Source organism: Pelodiscus sinensis, chromosome 4, assembly GCF_052426305.1.
Source record: "Pelodiscus sinensis isolate ZL-2025 chromosome 4, ASM5242630v1, whole genome shotgun sequence".
Classification (NCBI taxonomy): Eukaryota; Metazoa; Chordata; order Testudines; family Trionychidae; genus Pelodiscus; species Pelodiscus sinensis.
In genome coordinates, this window is record NC_143055.1 from 111,467,323 (window position 1) to 111,485,940 (window position 18,618).

The 18,618-nt window shown below is 45.3% G+C and overlaps 1 protein-coding gene across 3 annotated transcripts in view; it reads left to right on the top strand.

The window, feature by feature from the left end:
* The first annotated feature begins 245 nt into the window (after positions 1–245).
* Positions 246–18,618, top strand: part of MANBA (mannosidase beta) — a 57,634-nt gene continuing 39,261 nt past the window's right edge. The window contains exons 1-5 of one of the 3 annotated variants that reach the window (XM_075929670.2): positions 246–1,048; positions 7,861–7,955; positions 9,304–9,409; positions 12,935–13,105; positions 15,855–15,978. In XM_075929670.2, coding sequence (XP_075785785.2) covers positions 857–1,048; positions 7,861–7,955; positions 9,304–9,409; positions 12,935–13,105; positions 15,855–15,978 — 688 coding nt within the window. In that variant the 5' untranslated portion in view covers positions 246–856. Of the gene's footprint in view, positions 1,049–1,750; positions 5,531–5,571; positions 6,314–7,860; positions 7,956–9,303; positions 9,410–12,934; positions 13,106–15,854; positions 15,979–18,618 lie in introns of those variants that run through there. The other 2 variants (XM_075929671.2, XM_075929672.2) reach the window with 2 other exon arrangements.

The following is an 18,618-nucleotide window of genomic DNA, read 5'->3' on the forward strand; positions in this document are numbered from 1 at the left end:
TTACTAGAATTCTTTATGGTATAGTTTATATAAAGGAGAGGGCTTTCTGTTAGAAAAGCCATGCTGATTTCGCCTTTATTCACAGAAGCATAGAACAATAGACTACTGGAACTAAAAGGGACTTCATCAGGTCTTTACATCTATCTCCCTGCCTGGGGCCTCATTTATTTTCCTTAATAATCACTGTTTCAACCACTGTTTCTGCTACAGAAGTAATGTTGGCTGGTGTGTAATGACTGGAATGACCCTTCGCTTTTCTGGGAGGGTTTTTCAACGAAGACTCACTAACCTGTCATCCCTTAAACTCATGGGATTTTTATGAAAGATTATGTATTTTGTAGCTTATCTACCTTAACTTGCACTAGAAAGAATGGCGCTGGGTGTAGTCTGCCTATTGGTTACGCTTGGTCCACACCTCACCTGCATGGCATCATCTTTAGAGGCAAAAGAAAGGGAGGTCAGGCAGAGTCCCTGCCCTTGTACTATGGCAGCAGGGGCGGGAAATGATGGGCCAGGCTCTGCACATTTCCGAGTGTCACCAACCCTGCCCCAAGGTCGGTAACTCCGAAGCATCACGCGGAGTAAAACACACACACAGCGCGTGCTCGGGCGAGGGCCGCCGCCTGGCTGCCAAGTGCAGTAACCCCCTAGCCAGCGGGTCGGTCCCAGAGGGCGGCTCCTCGCTCCCTTCCCCCCGCGCCCGGGGGTGGGGAAAAGTCTCGCTTCCCGGGTGCGGCGGCCTGCAGAGGCGGCGGCGCCCTGCTCCCAGCGGCGGACCGGGCCGAGGGGGCTGCGGGGAGAAGGCGGAGACCCGCGAGCTTCAGCGCCTGGAGGCGGCCCCGCGGTAGCTTCCGCGATGCTGCTGCTGCTGCTGGCGCTGCTGGCGGCCTGCGGGGCGCCGGGGGCGTTGTGTGGCAGCCCCCCCGGCCCGGCGGTGCTCAGCCTGCAAGGGCGCTGGTGGCTGAGCAACGGGAACGGCTCGGTGGGGCTGCAAGGGGCTGTGCCCGGCTGCGTCCACACGGCCCTGCTGCGCCAGGGCCGCATCCAGGTACTGTATGCAAGCCGGGCCACGGAGCTCGCCTCGCCGGGGCCGCCACCCCGAGCGCGGGGAGCCCGCCGAGTCTGCCCCGCGGCGGGTGTGTCCCTCTGTCTAGCTGCCCTCGCGACTGCTGGGGCGAGAGCCTCCCCTTCTAGTAGCAGTCTCGGGGGCTGCGGCGGCGGCAGGGTTTCACCTTCGCTCCGCATCTCGAATGCCAGAGGTTGCCCGGTCTTGCAGGGTGCAGCCCCCCTGAAGTGCAGCCGCCTCTCGGTAGCCCAGATTGGACCCGGTTGCGCGTAGCCGCCGGCCCAGCCTGGGCGGAATGCAAAAACGCTCGCCAAAGGCCACCAGCACAAACGTCTCGGCTGGGCTGCTTTTAGAGCATTGCTCAGATCGATCGATTTTCAGAGTCACTGCAACTTGGGCTTTTGTAGCCGCCTTTCTGCTTCTTTGCGCTCTCGGGTTTAGGGAAGCCCCTTTTCTGTAGCAATGGGATCTATTTCTTGATCTGTAAAATCAGTGGCAAAACCACCTTCTCATCCATTCAGAGCAGAAGCAGGCCTGAGGACACTAACACCAAACAAATTGCTTCTGTCCCCCAAATGGGAGTGTGCAATTGACTCTTATTTCTGCTGGTACAGCCACCTGCAAGCTACCAGGAGTGCACTGACCCACACGTGTAAGGTACTGTTGTAATGGAAGACTCAACGGTTTAACTGCCTGTTTTGAAATGAGAATGTGTGGTCTCTAATTTAACTGCAAAAATGGGCCAATACTTTCCGTTTTGAACTGGAAGTGGAAGCTCATGAAGGACAGAATCCTGTATCTATGGGGAGGCCTGTCAGCCTTCAGAGTCAGTCAGAGCCTTATGGCTTGTTTTCACACAGATTTGCATGTATTCAGTTACATTTGTGAAAACCCTTATGTGGACATTTTAAAATGGCCTATTTTGGTTGGGGGAGAGGAAATTTTTTGAGCCATCTGGAAGAAATGGAGCTCACTTTTGATGTGATCCATTCATTGTGACCCGCAATTAAAATTTTACAAAGGTCACCCCAAAAATTTGTACGGTCTGAATGCTACTGTACGAAAGAACTAGGGTGATTTTCAAAGGTGCTGACTAGCTGCTACTCAGTTCCATGACACTAATTGGTACTCATGGTCTCTAAAAATCAGGTCATTCTTTAAGTGGTAATGGAAAACCTAAGGGCTGGGGGCCGGATTCAGCCAGTGGCTTGCCTGGATCTGGCCTCTGAGGTTCTCGGGCTCCCCCCTTCAGTATTGGGAAGCCTGCGCTGGTGCTCCAGCCCTCCTGCCACCCCACTGCAGAGCTGGCATACACAGTCTACTAGCTTGGGCCCCACTAGTCCCTGCTGTGTGACGGGAATGTGGGGAGTGTCTTTCTCCTCAGTTGGGGGCCACATCAATGAGGGAGTATGGGGTTTTTTCTTCTCAACTGATTTTTCTATGGGTCAGCAGCCCCTGATCCAAAAAGGTTCCTGTCCCCTCTTTTAGGGTGTCCAAATATGGATTTAAGAACTTAACTTTAGGTACCTACGTTTTGAAAATACTTGGCCTTGGATTGTTTTCTTTCTTTCTTATTCCTTTCCCCTCTTGTCCTTTGTTGTCACATTTAAAGAGAATAGTCAACCAAATATACTTTAGTTATTATTCAACCAGGCAAAATGTACTCCAAATATTATATGATGCTGTTTCTGCTGGTAGGTGATTCCTATAGAATTTTTGGCACTAATGGACAGAGATCTTGTAGATAGATTTTTCTTACCAGCTATTTGCCTTTAAATAGGGTGGCTGTTTTTTTTTATATTAGCTACTTCTCTGATTTGTAGAGCATTATAGTGCCGAGAATTCCATTAATAACTGAGCTGAAGTGTCTATATGTCACAAGCATCATATGTGCCGTTCTGAAAATTAAGTCTATCTTTACCAGGAATGTAATTACCAGTTTGTCTACATTGTTGCATTTGACATTTTCTCATTGCTGATATTTTTGAGAGCCACCCAAAAAGGTTCTATTATTAGTTATTATTTATATTACTGGACTGCCTAGGAGCCCTAATCATGGACCAGCACCTCATTTTGCTAGGCAATAAATGGCAGTCCTTGAGGAAAATAATTTACTAATACAAATGTCCAGTTCTTCTTTGAATAGTGTCCCTCTGGGTACTCCACCTCAGGTGACGGTCTGTCCTTGGGCTACAGATCAGAGACTTTTGGCTTTAGAGTTTGTTTGGGGGAGAGGAGTGCACGGTAGTCATCTCCTGGAGTACGTACAACCCAACCTGTTCATTTCCTTCTCAACCCTCCTTGGCTGCTGTGGAGTTCAGTAACAGTGCTGCCTTTTTGTTTTTTCTCTATAGAAATATGTAGATTAGTTGTAGTTTAGTAATTTAATTTATGTCGTTAGATACTGTTCTTCCCAAAAAAGCCAACTTTGTTTAATTGTTAGCTTTTCAACCCTTTTCCTATTGGGGGGTTCTAACAGCCACGATGTCTAGTTTGCCCACATTTAAATGCTGTGACGCTTGCCAGGAAGTAATGCCCATCTCCGATAGTCACTCATTGTGTCCGGTCTTTGGGGGAGACTCATAGCTCTCAAAAGTGTGTGCACTGTAGCAACCTGAAAGCCAGGGCGTGGCGTGACAAAGGCCTCCATCTGAAGATGATTTTGGTAGAAAAAACCCTTCAGCCTTCTCCGCAGTGACCTCCCCTCATAGGGACACTCAGAAAAGGTCCCTACTGTGGTCGCTGTCCTAGGTGCCGAGCTTGACTAAAGTTAGTACTTTTGACACTCTAGGCACCTCTCCTCCGTGGCCCTCTACCAGGCTCTACCGTACTGGCATGGAGTTGAACCACCACTCCTCCGCCACAGCACCGACCACTCCAATGTGGATTCAGCAGCCAGACCAGTGCCTCTGGCATGCCGCCGCCACTGGCACCAACTCAGTTGGAAGCCCTGATGGGACAGACCAAGAATGGCACTGACCATCTTGACCAAGGCCGACCACAAAATGGTCACTGCACTGGCAGCACCTGTACCAGTAGCATGATGCCACAGAAACTAGAAGCTCTGCCATACTTTCTACACCACAGGGACCTAGCAATCTCCCTTGGTGCCAGTTGTCTTTGCTCAGCACTGAGGGATCCTCAGGGCCAACAAGCAGAACAGCTATCCCTTCACCTGCTCCTTAGCCTATCTCCAGGTATGAAGAGGAGTTACAGGAGAGAGATTTCTCTTCCTGGTACTCTTCACTCATGAGAGAGAGTCATCCAATGGTAGCAATCTTTGGTCACTATCAAATGGAGCTAGATTCAGACTATTGGTTTAGAGTCATCTGGTTCTGTGTCCTGAGCCATCAAGTTTTTTTACTGTGGGTTTTCTCAGGCTTGTGGCATGATGCTATCAACCAAAGCAATGGGGCAGGATTGATCATGGAAAGAAATTTTGAATGAATGAAATAATCTTGAGCTGCTAATTGCTGCTCTAGACAGAAAACTAAACAAAACGGAAGCATGTTTAAACAATCTAGAAAGTGACATTGGTGGTGTCAAGCTTCAGACCACACATAGATACACATACAAATACTCTCTCTCATGAAATTGCATGAAAAAGTCGGAAGTTTACTACATATGCTCCTGCAGTTGATGGGATCATTGCCATGTTGTTTTGGTCCAGGCTTTATTTTTTGTTAAAGGTTTTACAAAAGCCAATAATAGAAATAGCTTCCTGCAATGTAAACTAAATAAAATTAAAACCAGACTACTCAGCTATAAACCTCCCCGGGTGTGTCTGCAACTAGATCTGAGCAATTAATACATAATTTGTGCTGAATTGAGCCTTCAATGTGTGTGAACCTTTTTCAGTGTTCTTGAATGTACTGTATCTTGAATGTACAGGGAAATGTTTTGAGCTACCTGCAGAGCAGCATGGTCGGCAGCATTGTGTGGCTAATTAACACCACAGACCAGTTTGGTTTGAGTAAACTGAGACGTGCAGAAAGACAACAAACTGCTTAATTGAAAAATAGCTTGAAGGTCTGATCATCCTCTCCTCTAGAAATACCTGTGGGAAGAGTCCTTGCCAACAAGATCTTCTCCCTTCCACCTGAATAAACATAGGATTTTCCCCTGTCTCTGGGCCCCTCAAGGATTGGTTCTCTAGCCCCAATCAGCCAGCACTTCCTCTTCCTGGAGATTCCATGGAAGAGCGTGGAGTGGGGGCTACAAACCAACTACTGCGACCTGGCATCTTTTTTTGGATAACACTTTTTAGATACCAAGTAGATCTTTGGGGGAAGAAAGTTATGCACAAACTCCCTGTCCCATCCTGTCTTCCTCCATCTTTCTGCTTAAGCAGACCCAAGTCCAGATATTGAAGAGGGCATTTCCTATGGCTATTTATTTCAAGAAAGTGACCAGACTCCAAGGTTTTGAAATGTTTTTGGAATATCAGATGGTGTCAGTGCACAGGTAAGGGGGTAGTTTTGTGTGTGTCATGTTATTTCAATTTGTTGCCCCTTTAAAGACGAGAAAGCGATGAATAACAGAATGGTACTGATTTGAATTTTAATCAGAAGTGTTTAAGTCTAATAGTCTTCCTCAAATGCCTGCTTGCTGTTCTTTCCCATTTGAAAACTGTAACACATGTCCCTTGGGCACATGCATATGCATCCTTCTCACTAGAGCCAAATTATAATTGGGAAAGTGCTACAGGAGAAGGTCTCTACACGTGTATGACCCGCACAAGGGCCAATTACAATAGCAGTTCTTGCTTGTTAATTACTTGCCCTGGCAAAAAGATTGTCTGACAGATTAGTGAGGAGGCAGAGCCATGTGCTACTCTCTGCATAGGCCCATGAAGTAGTGTGTGTGTTGCTGGAGAGCACCAGAAGATAATGTGTTACATGAGACATTACTGTGTTCCCTCAGGCACTGTGATTGACTCTCTTCTGTGCCCTATGCAAGACTATGTGTAAATCACACAATCTAGTTCTATATGTTGTAAAAAGAATCCAAGATACAAGAAGAACCCCTTCAAAGAAATTGGAGTGCAGAAGGACTACTAACATTTATACTGACAGATGAAGTGAGAAAAATGAGATGCAGCAAGGAAAATAAAAGGACTGACCAAATTTTCTTCCACTTTTGAATCTGGGAAACCAGGCCCCAGGAATAACTCGTAACATTCCAGAAAGCAGCTAATGTTACACAGTGAATCTCAGTGCTGCTGTGCTCTTTCCAGCTAAGCATTGGGTAAAGTATATCAGCAGAATCTACAGCTATTTGTTTTGGGAAACTAATTTGATGGAAAAATTGCTGGAGAAAGATGAGATGTTGTCTCAACAAATGCCTCTAATATACACACTGGACTGTCAGACACATCTTTCTCATGTTTAGACACCACAGTGAGATTTTATTAGCTGGGTTCCACTCCTCAACTGTTACATTAGTTCATGTGGGTAGTTCCACAGACTTCAGTGGGGCTATTTGCAGGAGTAAGGGTTGTAGGATTGGGCCATTGGTATATCGTCGTTATTTCTACATGGCCATTGTTATGCGGTGTGCTTCCTGTTTTACTGACAAGTAGACTTGACTCTGCATTACTGTCTATATCTGTGCAAAGTGGGGGTAAAATGTGACCAAAGAGTCAGACTTCATCACCCATGTTCACTTTTCCTAGCTGTAAGTGGCTATACAAAGTGCAAAGTGGTGGAATATCAAGTCCATACACCCGCTTGCAGACCTGACGTGAGGAAAGGAATATCAAACAAAAGGGAGCGTGAAAGGAGTGTGCTTATAATTCTTGCATGGGCAGAACAGCGAAAAGGAAAATAGCATGTTTGTTATCAATGCAGTAGGGATTTAAGCGACTAGTTGACTACCCAATAAGCAGAGGCACAGCGGGGAAACGGCACGACTGCCGCACCTCTGCCTTTGAAATGTAGCAAGAGCCCCGTGGGCAGAGGCGCAGCTGGGATAACGAGCACTCCACCTCCCCCTTATCGACTAATCGAGTAGGTGATGGCAATTCCATCGACTATTTGATTAGCTGATTAATCAAAATTTAGCATCTCTACAATACAGTGAGGTTCTCACATAACTGACTCTCTTTTGGGGGGAGAAGAATGAAGATAAAGGTTTAAATTTTACTCAACCAACCAAAATGTGTTTCCATTTTTTCCTTCCCCTAAAATAACCATGTAATAACTTCCTATGATATCAGGAGTGACTAGTCAAGATCTATGGGGACATTGTTGTTATTTAAAACTATACTGGTTTGTTCACAATAGTTTCTAGAGATTTGAAGAATCTCTTTCCCTGGTCCTTATATGACTTTGACACCCCTTGTGGTGGTGGTTCTGCTGCTGTCTCTCTTCTTTAGAATTGCTACCTCTGTTGGCTCTGTTTTTAACCCAGCAGTTTTCCATTATAAGGGCAAAATCGTGCTCTCCTTCTAAACATGAGTACAGCAAGCAGGATTTGACCTATATATCGTTAATGTCAAAATGTTCTAAAGCTGTTGCTTTCACATATCACTTCAGAAGTGTGAGAAAAATCTGTGCTTCTAAAACTAAGCGAATAAAATAATTGGATTGTGCACTTGCAGAATATCTGAAAGAGAATGTACTCCCCAACTAGGTACAAGGGATATGAAAGTGTAAACATGTGCATTGGTTAACCTCTGCTGAAATTTTCAGTGGTTACACGTTAACCTAAATAAATGCATTTTTACTAAATACTAGATAGCAGAATTCATTTTATTTGTTTAACATTGCATTTTTTTGTTCATCTATCAATAGGATCCTTACTATAGGTTTAATGACCTGGCCTTCAGATGGATCTCCTTGGATAATTGGACATACAGCAGAACATTCAAAGCCCCTTTTGATGTCAGGTATGAAAGAAGAACAGCTTTATGCTATCTTCCATGCAGATTGCTTGTTAAGCAGTCAGCCCCAAATCTACATACAGTAAACTTCCAATAATCCGGCACCTTTAGGACCCAGGGGGTGCCGGATTATCAGATATGCCGGACTATCAGAAGGGGGGGCTATGAGGGGTCTGGAGTGAGGTGGGAGGGGATGCCACCCCAGACCTCTCATAGCCCCCCCCTTACGATAGTCTGGCTCTGCCCCAGGCGTCCCCGATTCAGCCGCTGCTGGTCAGTTTCAGCAGCAGCTGAATCGGGGATGCCTGCAATAGAGCAGCTGGGGTGCTGCCGGATTGGTCCCGTAGCGCTGCCCCTCGGGGCTGCGGGACCAACCCGGCAGCACCGCAGCTGCTCTTGGGGACGCCTGGTGCAGAGCAGCTGGAGTGCTGCCGGGTTGGTCCCTCAGCGCCAAAGGACGGCGCTGCGGGACCAACCCTGCAGGACCCCAGCTTCTCTGCCCCAGAGGTCCCTGATTCAGCCGCTGCTGAAACAGATCAGCGGCTGATTCCAGGAAGCCCGGGGCAGAACTGCTCTGCCCGGGGCTTCCTGGAATCAGCCGCTGATCTGTTTCAGCAGCGGCTGACTTGGGGACCCCTGGGGCAGAGCAGCTGGGGTCCTGCAGGGTTGGTCCCGCAGCGCCGTCCTTTGGCGCTGAGGGACCAACCCGGCAGCACTCCAGCTGCTCTGCACCAGGCGTCCCCAAGAGCAGCTGGGGTGGTGCCAGGTTGGTCCCGCAGCCCCGAGGGGCAGCGCTACGAGACCAACCCAGCAGCACCCCAGCTGCTCTGCTCCCGGCTTCCCCGATTCAGCCGCTGGTCAGTTTCAGCAGCAGCTGAATGGGGGAAGCCTGTTCAGCTGCCCTAGCACTTCCGGGTTCCTGATGGTGCTGGACCATCAGGAGTCCCGGAGCATTGGATGCCGGACTAATGGAGTTTTACTGTACTACTTTTCAGATGAAATAAACTAAATTCTGTAATGGAATATAAGCTTCAAACAACCTGTTGCTATGTGGGTTCCTTGTTCTTTTTTCAAGACTTTTTTCCCTATTGTCAAAAATGATATACAAGTTGCTAGCTGCTGAAGGGCAATAATAAAGCTAGTATGAAGCAGACAGCAACACATCTGATAGCGATTGGACATGGGATGTTGTGCTTTATTGTGAGACTGATCTGTATCATCTATCATTTTAATTTGAAATGATAAAGATGGCTACACTGACAAAAGCTCATCAAAACAGCTGCTATTCAGGGTATTGGGGACATGGATTTCAAAGTACCCTAATAATTTTACGTTCCTGTGTCATCATTCATAGCAAATGGCAGAAAGTGAATTTGGTTTTCGAGGGAATAGATACAGTAGCGCAAATCCTGATCAATAATGTCTCTGTTGGGAGAACGGACAACATGTTCAACAGATATGTGAGTAATACTGGTATTTCTAATGGCAATTCTACAGTTCTACAATTCTTAAAGCACTTTTCTGCCAAGCAATTTGTACCTAGACAAGTACATAGTAATACCTTTAGTGTGTTCAGTCCAGAGTAATGATGGGCACCTGGGGCCCACAGGCACATGCAGCCCATCAGGGTTCTATGTGTAGCCCACAAGACATTTTATTTACCATTGCCCACAGCCAAGGTTGCCAGATTCTGCTGGTTTCTGTTCACATAGGTTTTATTCCTACTGGTATTACTAAAGTGACACACAAGAAAAGCCAGGGCGGGTGAAGTCAAGTGTATTGATTTCATGCAACAGTGACGATGAGAGCCACGTGCTCTCTCTGCATCCAATCAAAGCGCTGCTACAACTCAATTGGCATACCATGCAATTAGCCAAATTACCTTATCCCAGGAGACCATCTTGGTTATGGAAGTCTTGCAGCCTACTGAGATGGAGGGCCACTTGTGGTCCACTCACTAGCATAGGTTGCCCACCACTGGTCTAGGTTAAAATGGTATAGACTAGATTTGATAATATGTCATAGGGTTTGAAATGGCTTTATCTGAGAACCACACAAAGCCATGTGATTACTGGGAAATGGAGATACATTGGCTCTCCAGTGGGAGTAAGATCAGGCTTAGAGAAGAACATTTCATGTTATAATCTACAAGAAGTATCACAATAGAAACAATTTACCTAATAATGTGAGTCTTGCTTCTTAGAATGCCTGGAATGTGAAAGTGGAAGTGTAAATGCATGCAGTGTAAAGCTTACTCTAAATATTTGTATGCAGTTTCTTTCTTGCTTGCTTTTCTTTCTAATATAGTTTCTAATTCCCAGGCCTTTTGATGTGTAGTCTTTTTGGTGCTAGTCTATATCAGTATGACAGGATGGGGATCTGAGTAGTCACAGTCAACATTTACCTTCATAGCTTTAGAGAAAAAAGGGTTTTATGGCTAAGGAACAGAGATAGAATTTAGGAGCTATGGATTCGGTTCCCAGCTTTGCCCCAAAGTTGAGTGACCTGAAAAACATAGCCTTTTTGTGCCCCAGTTCCCTATCTGTGAAATAGGAACATTAATTCTTCTCTTTCACAGGGGTCTTGTGACATTTTGGTTAATGTTCGAAGATATCAAAGTAGTTTTTAGATAGAAGAGGCGGTAGAATTGCAAAGTATTATTATTCAGTATTTGTTTCTGTATCTTCTTTTTGGTATGCCCCCTACTAGCATCTGCTTTGTGGAGTGTAGAGAGTTTAATCAATTAAGCATCAACTTATCAGTTAAATGCTTATCACTTAATGGCCTTGGTTAAACTTAGGCAGCTCCTGGGGAGGCAGCTTTTCTGTGGCAGAACAGCAAAGCCTTCTCCCTGAGAACTGGGCGGGCAAGGGCTGGTGGCCCCGCTCCTGAGGCAGCTTTGCACTGCAGAGTGGGCGTGCATGTAACCATGGAACTGCTAAGCTTTTTAGCAAATACACAATTACCATTTACCACGATTTTCAACATCCCTAGTGAAGTGATTGTGTAAAGTAGAATTGAACTGCTGAGGATGAAGTCAAGGAATGCATGACTCTGATAGTTCAGTGGCTCCATATGTAAAACACTAGTGGTAAGTCTACACTGTGGAAATTGAAAATGGTGTAATTTGTTGCGTGGTGGTCTGCTGCCTGGTCAAAGACCATGGCTACTGATTGTGCAGAGGGGCAGAGGCACTTATGCTTGGTAGAAATTCAAGAAACCTCAAACTCCTGGTGGAGAAAACTCTCATATCAACCAACTGAAATCTTGGTTTTACCAGGTGAAATTAAATTGAGGAGTGAGTATACCGGTGAGAGCATAAGAGTTCTAAAACTAAATATGTGCCTTTCTGTCCATCCACTTTTGGAGGTAGGGATGTCCAACAGGTCAATAAATAAGTCCCAGAGAGAGTTCTTTGCTCAGTGCAGAGATGCCAGTGTATCTATATTTTAGAGAAGGGAGTGGAGAGACAGGGAGCTACACTGCACCACAGAGTAAGGAGGTTAAGAGGTGGCTAATTGGCTAATTGTGTAGCTGATACAGTTGGTATTGACTACATGATTAATAAGGGAAGGCACTCAGTCCTGGCTTGCGCCAGGTCCAGGAGCTACTCCCGCTGTGGCTCTGCAGTTGAAATGCAATAGGAAACAAGTGCACAGGCCAGGTGCCCTGCTTGTGCCTGGTCCTGGACCACTGCGGCTCTGCATTTTTTAATGTAGAAAGAACCGGCCTGGCTCTTACTACATTTAAACTGCAGAGCCGCAGCAGGGGGTAGCGCTTGGACCAAGCGCAAGCTGGGACTGAACTGGGCTTGCTCAGTCCTGGCTCACATTGGGTCCAGCAGCCCCTGTCCATGGGGGGGTCCCAGTAGGGAGCTGCCTACCTCCCCCTGTGGACAAAGGCTGCTCTGGCAGCAGTCACTGTCTGGGGGGGGTGTCCCGACAGGGAGCTGCTCCACAGGATGCAGAGCAGCCTGTGTTTGTGGTGATCCTAGGCCCACTGCAGGCAGAGGCTGCTTCACTGCAGTTTCTCCTCTTCCTTCCCCCCTCTTCCCCGGCCCTCCCTCCCCCGCTGCCGCCTCTTCTAGAGGCAGCAACACAGGGAGGGGCAGATGGCACTGCGGAGATGGTGCTAGGGGGAGCCGGCTTAAAAGGCAGAGGCAGCAAGGGGGCGTGGAATACGAGTAGTCAAGTAGTCAACTCGCTACCCAATAATCCTAGGCTTATCTGGTAGTTGACTTGACTACTTGCTTGAATGCCTACCTTGGAGCAGAGGATTATATAAGGTTCAGCTCAGTACTCAGTCTACCAAAGATCAGACTCTGAAGACCCCCATGCTTCACAGCCCAAGCTACATCTTCAAAGTGTTGTTTGCATAGCTATTTTTACAGTTTTAGTGTGAGCCCTGCTAGCCCAAATCTGTCAATTTGGAGTGGGAGGCTCACTTCTGTGGGCTATGTAGACAGCAATAGATTACAGCAGTGTTTCCCAATTTTATTTGGCCACGGAATCCTTTTTAGTTTGAAAGAATTTCAAGGAACCCCTAGATTCTGAGCAAAAAAAGACCCACCACGATATGTTGAACCAAACCCCCCCCCCCCAAAAAACATGCTGAGTCCTGCCGCAGTTTGTCTCTGTCTCTTTAAGCGGGGCCGGGGAAGTGCCGGGTTCTTGTGGAACCCTTACTTTCACTTTGCAGAACCCCAGCGTTCTGCGGAGCACCAGTTGGGAAACACTGGATTACAGGTACCTGTAGACTGCAATGAGGTTAAGGATCTTGCCCAGAAGGAGCTGCATGTTGGACTTAGTGTGCTTTTTCCTTCAGTTTGAGGGGTCTTCTAATTCTCTTTTCCTCCAGTACTGCAACCTGTAAAGACTAGTTCACCAGTATATTCAGTTAATATCTGTAGGATTTAAAAGAAATATTCCAATCTATATAAGATCACAACTAAACATCAGTTTTGCTTTTGCTTGTTCCTGATGCAGAGCTTTGATATTACCAATGTGATCGAAGAGGTCAGTTTTATTGAGGTCCGTTTCTTATCAGCCATTTCATATGCAGCAGAGCAGAGCAGATCTCACAAAGCATACAGCGTGCCTCCACAGTGCCCTCCACCCGTGCAGAAAGGGGAGTGCCATGTTAATTTCCTCAGAAAGGTAAGGACAGAATTGTGTGTGCGCGTGTCTGTGTCTAGAGGCCTGGATGCCAGAATGCACAATGAACTGACATAATGCATTCTGAATCGTGCAGTATATTTTCATCCCTAAAGCAAATTTTTCATAGCAAAACAAAACAAAAAACCCCCCTCATAATCCAAAACATAGATCTAGTTTATAAGAGTCATAAAAAGGCCAGAGTAGTGATCTGAGTGGCAGGAATTTGTAAAAGATTCTCTTTATCAGGTGTTAGCAAGGAGACTGACAGCTAGAAGGATGTTTCTGTGGGGGGGAGGTGAGGGAGATTGTGCAGCCCCTATCAGTCTGTCCAGTGAGTGAATTTAGCAAGGAATAATGGCAGCAGCTAGCTGTTATGAGTGCCAGAACTTATTACCAGGGCTGTGAAAATCTCAGCCAAGCATCTTTGTGAGTGTTTGCCATTGCTCATGTGCTGTGCTATTTATATTGTACAGCTCTGACATGTGCTGAGAAGAGTTACCTAACGGAGAGCCCACTTCCATCTTATTAAGGTGTTGTGAAGCATGATATAGATATATAAATATGTATTAAGTTAAAATTACAGACTAGCACAGAACTGCCAAAGCTGGGAAAGTTTGTCTTAAGTACACACTGTTATAACTGCCTACGGCGGAATATCTTTTTTTGTAGGAGCTCATGCTGTTCGGAAAGAGCCTTGTTGTATCAAGGCATAGTTGTGAAAACATGTTCCAGAATTGCCTTTCTTTTGCTGATTTGTGACAGTGTAAATGCCTTCTGGGCAAAGTTACCCCATATTCTCAGTGGAGACCTACAAATGCTCCATTTTTCAATTACCTCAAACAGCATTACCAGAATCCTTTTGACCTATGACTGAATGTACTTTAACCCATCAAGAAAGGACTTGGTGCTTTGTTCCTTATGGAAATCCCTTCCCTTCTCTCCTTGGGGCTGAAGAAGACATTGTCTTCACAACTATTACAATCCCTGCAGATTGCAATTAGAACTAGGCAGAGCTAAACACTAATCTCTAAGCCAGCCCTGATTATCCTTGCTATGGTTGACTTTAATATCTAAGGGGGAGGAAAAGAAATATAGAGGATTCACTTTTATCATGAAAGTTAATTAAAAGTTGGAAAGTTGTTTAATTCTGCAGATTCCATATGTTGTTTCCACTGTGTTTGTTAGAAATCAATGTGGGGGCCGGGGAAGGAGCTTGAACAGCTGTAGTCCTATTTATAGAGGTGAAATGGCTAGGAATGTTTTTTATACTTTGCTGGGCTATATATTTAAACTCGTAAGACTTGTGGAAAGTACCTTCATTGATTCTATCCTCAAAGGAATTGCATTACTCTACTTGCAGATTGCTTGGAATGTTTCCTAAAATGGCTTTAATTTCAAACATATGGGTGTATCAGCAAAGCTGCCATATTGGAAAGTAAATAAACACAACCTTTTTCAAGTTAGAGTCTTGCCATTGTAGAGAAATGGAAAGCTATGTGTAGGTGTATAAGGTTCACTGTTAAGAATCTTAAACTCATCTAAATCTTCATGAGAGAATTGTGACCTAATCACCTCAGACCCACACAAAAAAATGTATTGTTTAATTCTTCAAGGTGAGCATATTGCTCTTGTGGCCTTTTACAAAATGATAAACATATAAGGGATTATATTAATGAAACCTGAAAGTTTATCAGTGATGCAGTTTAAAAAAAAAAAGAAAAACACTAACCCCATCCAGAACTCTTTTCTAAGAACTAGTTGTCCCTGGGGTTACATTTGAAATTGGCACATTGCTTTCTTCCCAGAAGAAGCTTTTGCAACTTGATAGAAAGGCAAGCGAGCTCCTGGAATGGAAGGAATAGGTTTGACTAACACTGACGCTTGCCAAAATTAGTATGCCTCAGCTGGTCTCTAAATTTAGGGCTATAGGTCACTGTACAAGACTTTAACAAGATCTATTGTGTTTTGCATGGGGCTTTGGAGGTCAGCTCAATAGATATCTTAAAAGAGATGCTGTCTTGTATTTTTAAAAGAGGCCATGCTATGCCACAAGGATTTAATTTCTGGCAATTTGTGTAGACACAATGTCATTTTCCTATTTTTTAAACATGGTTATTTTTTCCTCCATTTTTTGTTGCTATATGACAGAGCCATGCAAACAAAAGGCAGAAACAGTGAACCTGATTGTTACCAGTTACACCTCAGACAAGTAGAGATTAGCAATGCAGTGTAATTGTTTGGTGCATGTGGTGTACAATCATAGACATAACATTTTCATCTTCCTGAGATACTTAGATTAATAACATCATATTAAATTATTGTAAACACCTTTATCCACGTGCTATTCCTTTCTTTGTCCCTTTATCCACGTGCTATTCCTTTCTTTGTCCCTTACATTAACATTAAAGGATGACATTAAGACTGTGAACTGTCTTGAAAATAACTACTAATTTGCTGCTCTTGAATTTTTTGCTGTGTTTTTTTTACAGGGAGAGGGAGAGGTATGATTTTTCTCTCCCACTAATTTTATGTATTTTTAATTCCCAGCAGAATTTAGCCAAGAAGTGAGGAGAAGATACAGTAGGTTCTTCTTGAGTGATTGGAATTTGTAAAACCTTTTATTTTGTGTATAGGAATATTTTATTTAGCTACAGTGGATAATTTTTATAAATAATCTGTTTACTTTCTGGAATGATAACACTCCCTATGAAGAAAATACATATTTGTGATACATCTGCCTGTATTCCAGGAGCAGTGTTCGTTCAGTTGGGACTGGGGTCCCTCTTTTCCCACTCAAGGAATTTGGAAAGATGTTAGAATTGAAGCCTATAATCTTTGTCACCTGATCTACTTCACCTTGACTCCCAGCTACGGTAAGTCATGATGATATTGCCCTTCATTCTTGGTTCACTTGAGAAATGCAGCAGTCTTATTCAAAGTTTACTTAGGGTGCCGCTACACAGCAGGGCTTAACTCGAAATAAGCTACACAAATTGAGCTACGTCAATTGCATAGTTTACAGGCAGTCCCCGGGTTACGTACAAGATAGGGACTATAGGTTTTTTCTTAAGTTGAATTTGTATGTAAGTCGGAACTGGCTCCAGATTCAGCTGCTGCTTCTGAAACTGACCAGGGGCTGACTACAGGAAGCTGGAGGCAGAATTGCTCTGCCCCCAACTTCCTGGAATCAGCCACTGATCAGTTTCAACAGCGGCTGAATCTCGAGCCTGGGACAGAACAGCTGGGCTGCCAGGTAGGTCCCTGCAGGACCAACCTGGCAGCACCCCAGCTGCTCTACCCCAGGGTCCACAACAAAAGCCTGGTCTGCTGGGGGGGGGGGGGGCGCACTAGCTGCACCCTCCCCCCCCCCCAGCAGACCAGGGACATGGGGAGCAAAGCGGCGGCGGGGTGCCGGCGCCTCTGAGGCTTTGTCACAGCAAAGCCTCAGAGGCACAGGACCCCTCCGCCTCCCCGGCTTTGCTCCGGGTGTCCCTGGTCTGCTGGAGACGGTCTCCAGCAGACCAGGGGCACCCGGAGCAGCTTTTCTCGCCCCGGAGGTCGAGGTGGCGGGACTGCTGCGCTCTGGGCGGTCCCGCTGCCTCCGGGGCGAGAGAGCCCCGTTTGTAAGTGCGGATCCGACATAAGTCAGATCCATGTAACTCGGGGACTGCCTGTATTTTGAAATTGAAATTGGGAATGTCTACACAGCAGTTATTTCAAAATAGAGCACTCTTCCTCTGACAAATATGTGTTTGTTTTACCTTCGGCCTATTATGTTGTTTAGGAGCATTTATTTTGCATCAGCTTATGTGTTCACCTAAACTTCCAGTGTAATTTGCTCTTTTCTGTCCCCTAACTCTCACGTTTTTATTTAAAAACGAACAGACGGAGATAGTGCTGCTGTTAAAGCCGTAGTTCTGTCTTGCGTAGAAGAGTACAGTGTGAGCACAGGTTCAGCAGTGCTCTGATTTCTGTGCTTATTGAAGAGACTGGAACAGAAAAGCAGCCAGGATATGAAGGATTGTTTTTCTCAAGATGTATTTGAGAGGACTTCCCATTACATATTTGCCACCTAATCGGTTTCCTTGCCTGCCTCTGCCATTTCTTTGTCTTTCATTGTAGTGAAGATCGTGGAAACTGAACAAAATTATTTTCTGTTTCAACCGTCTGCAAATGTAATGCATGCCAGTAAAGACCACCCACACTACCCTCTGCTTCACGCAAGACCCACCTAACACAGGGTGGGTAGGTGGTGTGTGTGCCCTTTTCACTGAGCTGAATTTTACGCTACACGAAGAAGCTGTTGTGCCTAAATGAAAGGGGAAGACGTCACTCCCTGCATGCTTTTACAGCTTCCAAAAATAGCTCCAGTGCACAGCCAGAATTAACATAGCCGGAATTTCAATGAAAAGCCTCAGCATAGACTCAGTACTGCTTCTGTGAAGTTCAGATGTGCAAATGTTGCCTGGTTCCTTCCACATCCTCACAACTCCACCTGCTGGCAGCCAGGAGATGGTTTGTTGGATAAGGCGACAGGACCCTCTCATTCAGCAGACAGAGCTTTTGGAGTTCAACCTGGAGACCATGTTCATTACAATTAAGAGGTTTAAATTTGGACAAATAAACAATGCATCAGCAGCTTGCGCTGTGTTGTAACAGCACAGTCACTTGTGATGCTTGCCAGATTGTTGTCATAGCCTCCTAACCACTAGATCTCTAAAGGAGCCATTATTCCCATTTTTTGCCGTTTAATGCCTGGAGTTCAGGAATGGACTTGGTTTCCTCATGCCAGGAGAAGAAAGAGAAAAAAGTACATCTGGGAGAAAGTTGATTTCAGTATGAAATTTGGGTTCCTAGCACGTCTGAAAATCATGCTCTCTGTGAAGGTGTGATGTCAGATTCATCCCAATGAATTCTAGCAAAGTTACACCAGGGATGAATTTTGTTTTGAGAGGAATGCTTTCTGTTTTATCCCAAATCCAAATGGAGATATTACTACCTATCTAGCAGAAAGAAGCAGATAGCTTAAACACACAGTGGCAATTGGCAGTTAACAATGGAGATAAACGAAAGGGGTTTTATAGTCCTGTTTTTTCAGTGGTTCTTCTGTTGTTATATTACTGAGCAGGTGAAATAAGCAGCACAACCTAGAAAATGAGTTAGACCAGTGCAGTTTCTTGTGATAATAAAATACTATGTCTCCCCTGGTTTGGTTTGCCTTTGTGCATGTACAGTATTCTGCTGTGCTTTGCTAATGCCTTTATTACAAGAAGGGTAAGGAATACAAAGCCACAGTTGAGGCTACTCCAGGAACATGACTAGGTTTCTCCATTTGCCTTACATCCACTCCAAGAGGATGAACCCCTCCCTTCCTATGAGGAGGTGGAGGAATAACTAACCAACTCCTCACACAAAGACATCACTCTCAGAGGATCCCAAAGACCTACATAAAGGTTTATGGGTTAAACTTGAAAACCTCACGCCCAGGAAGCATATTTAGCATTTGTATGCAA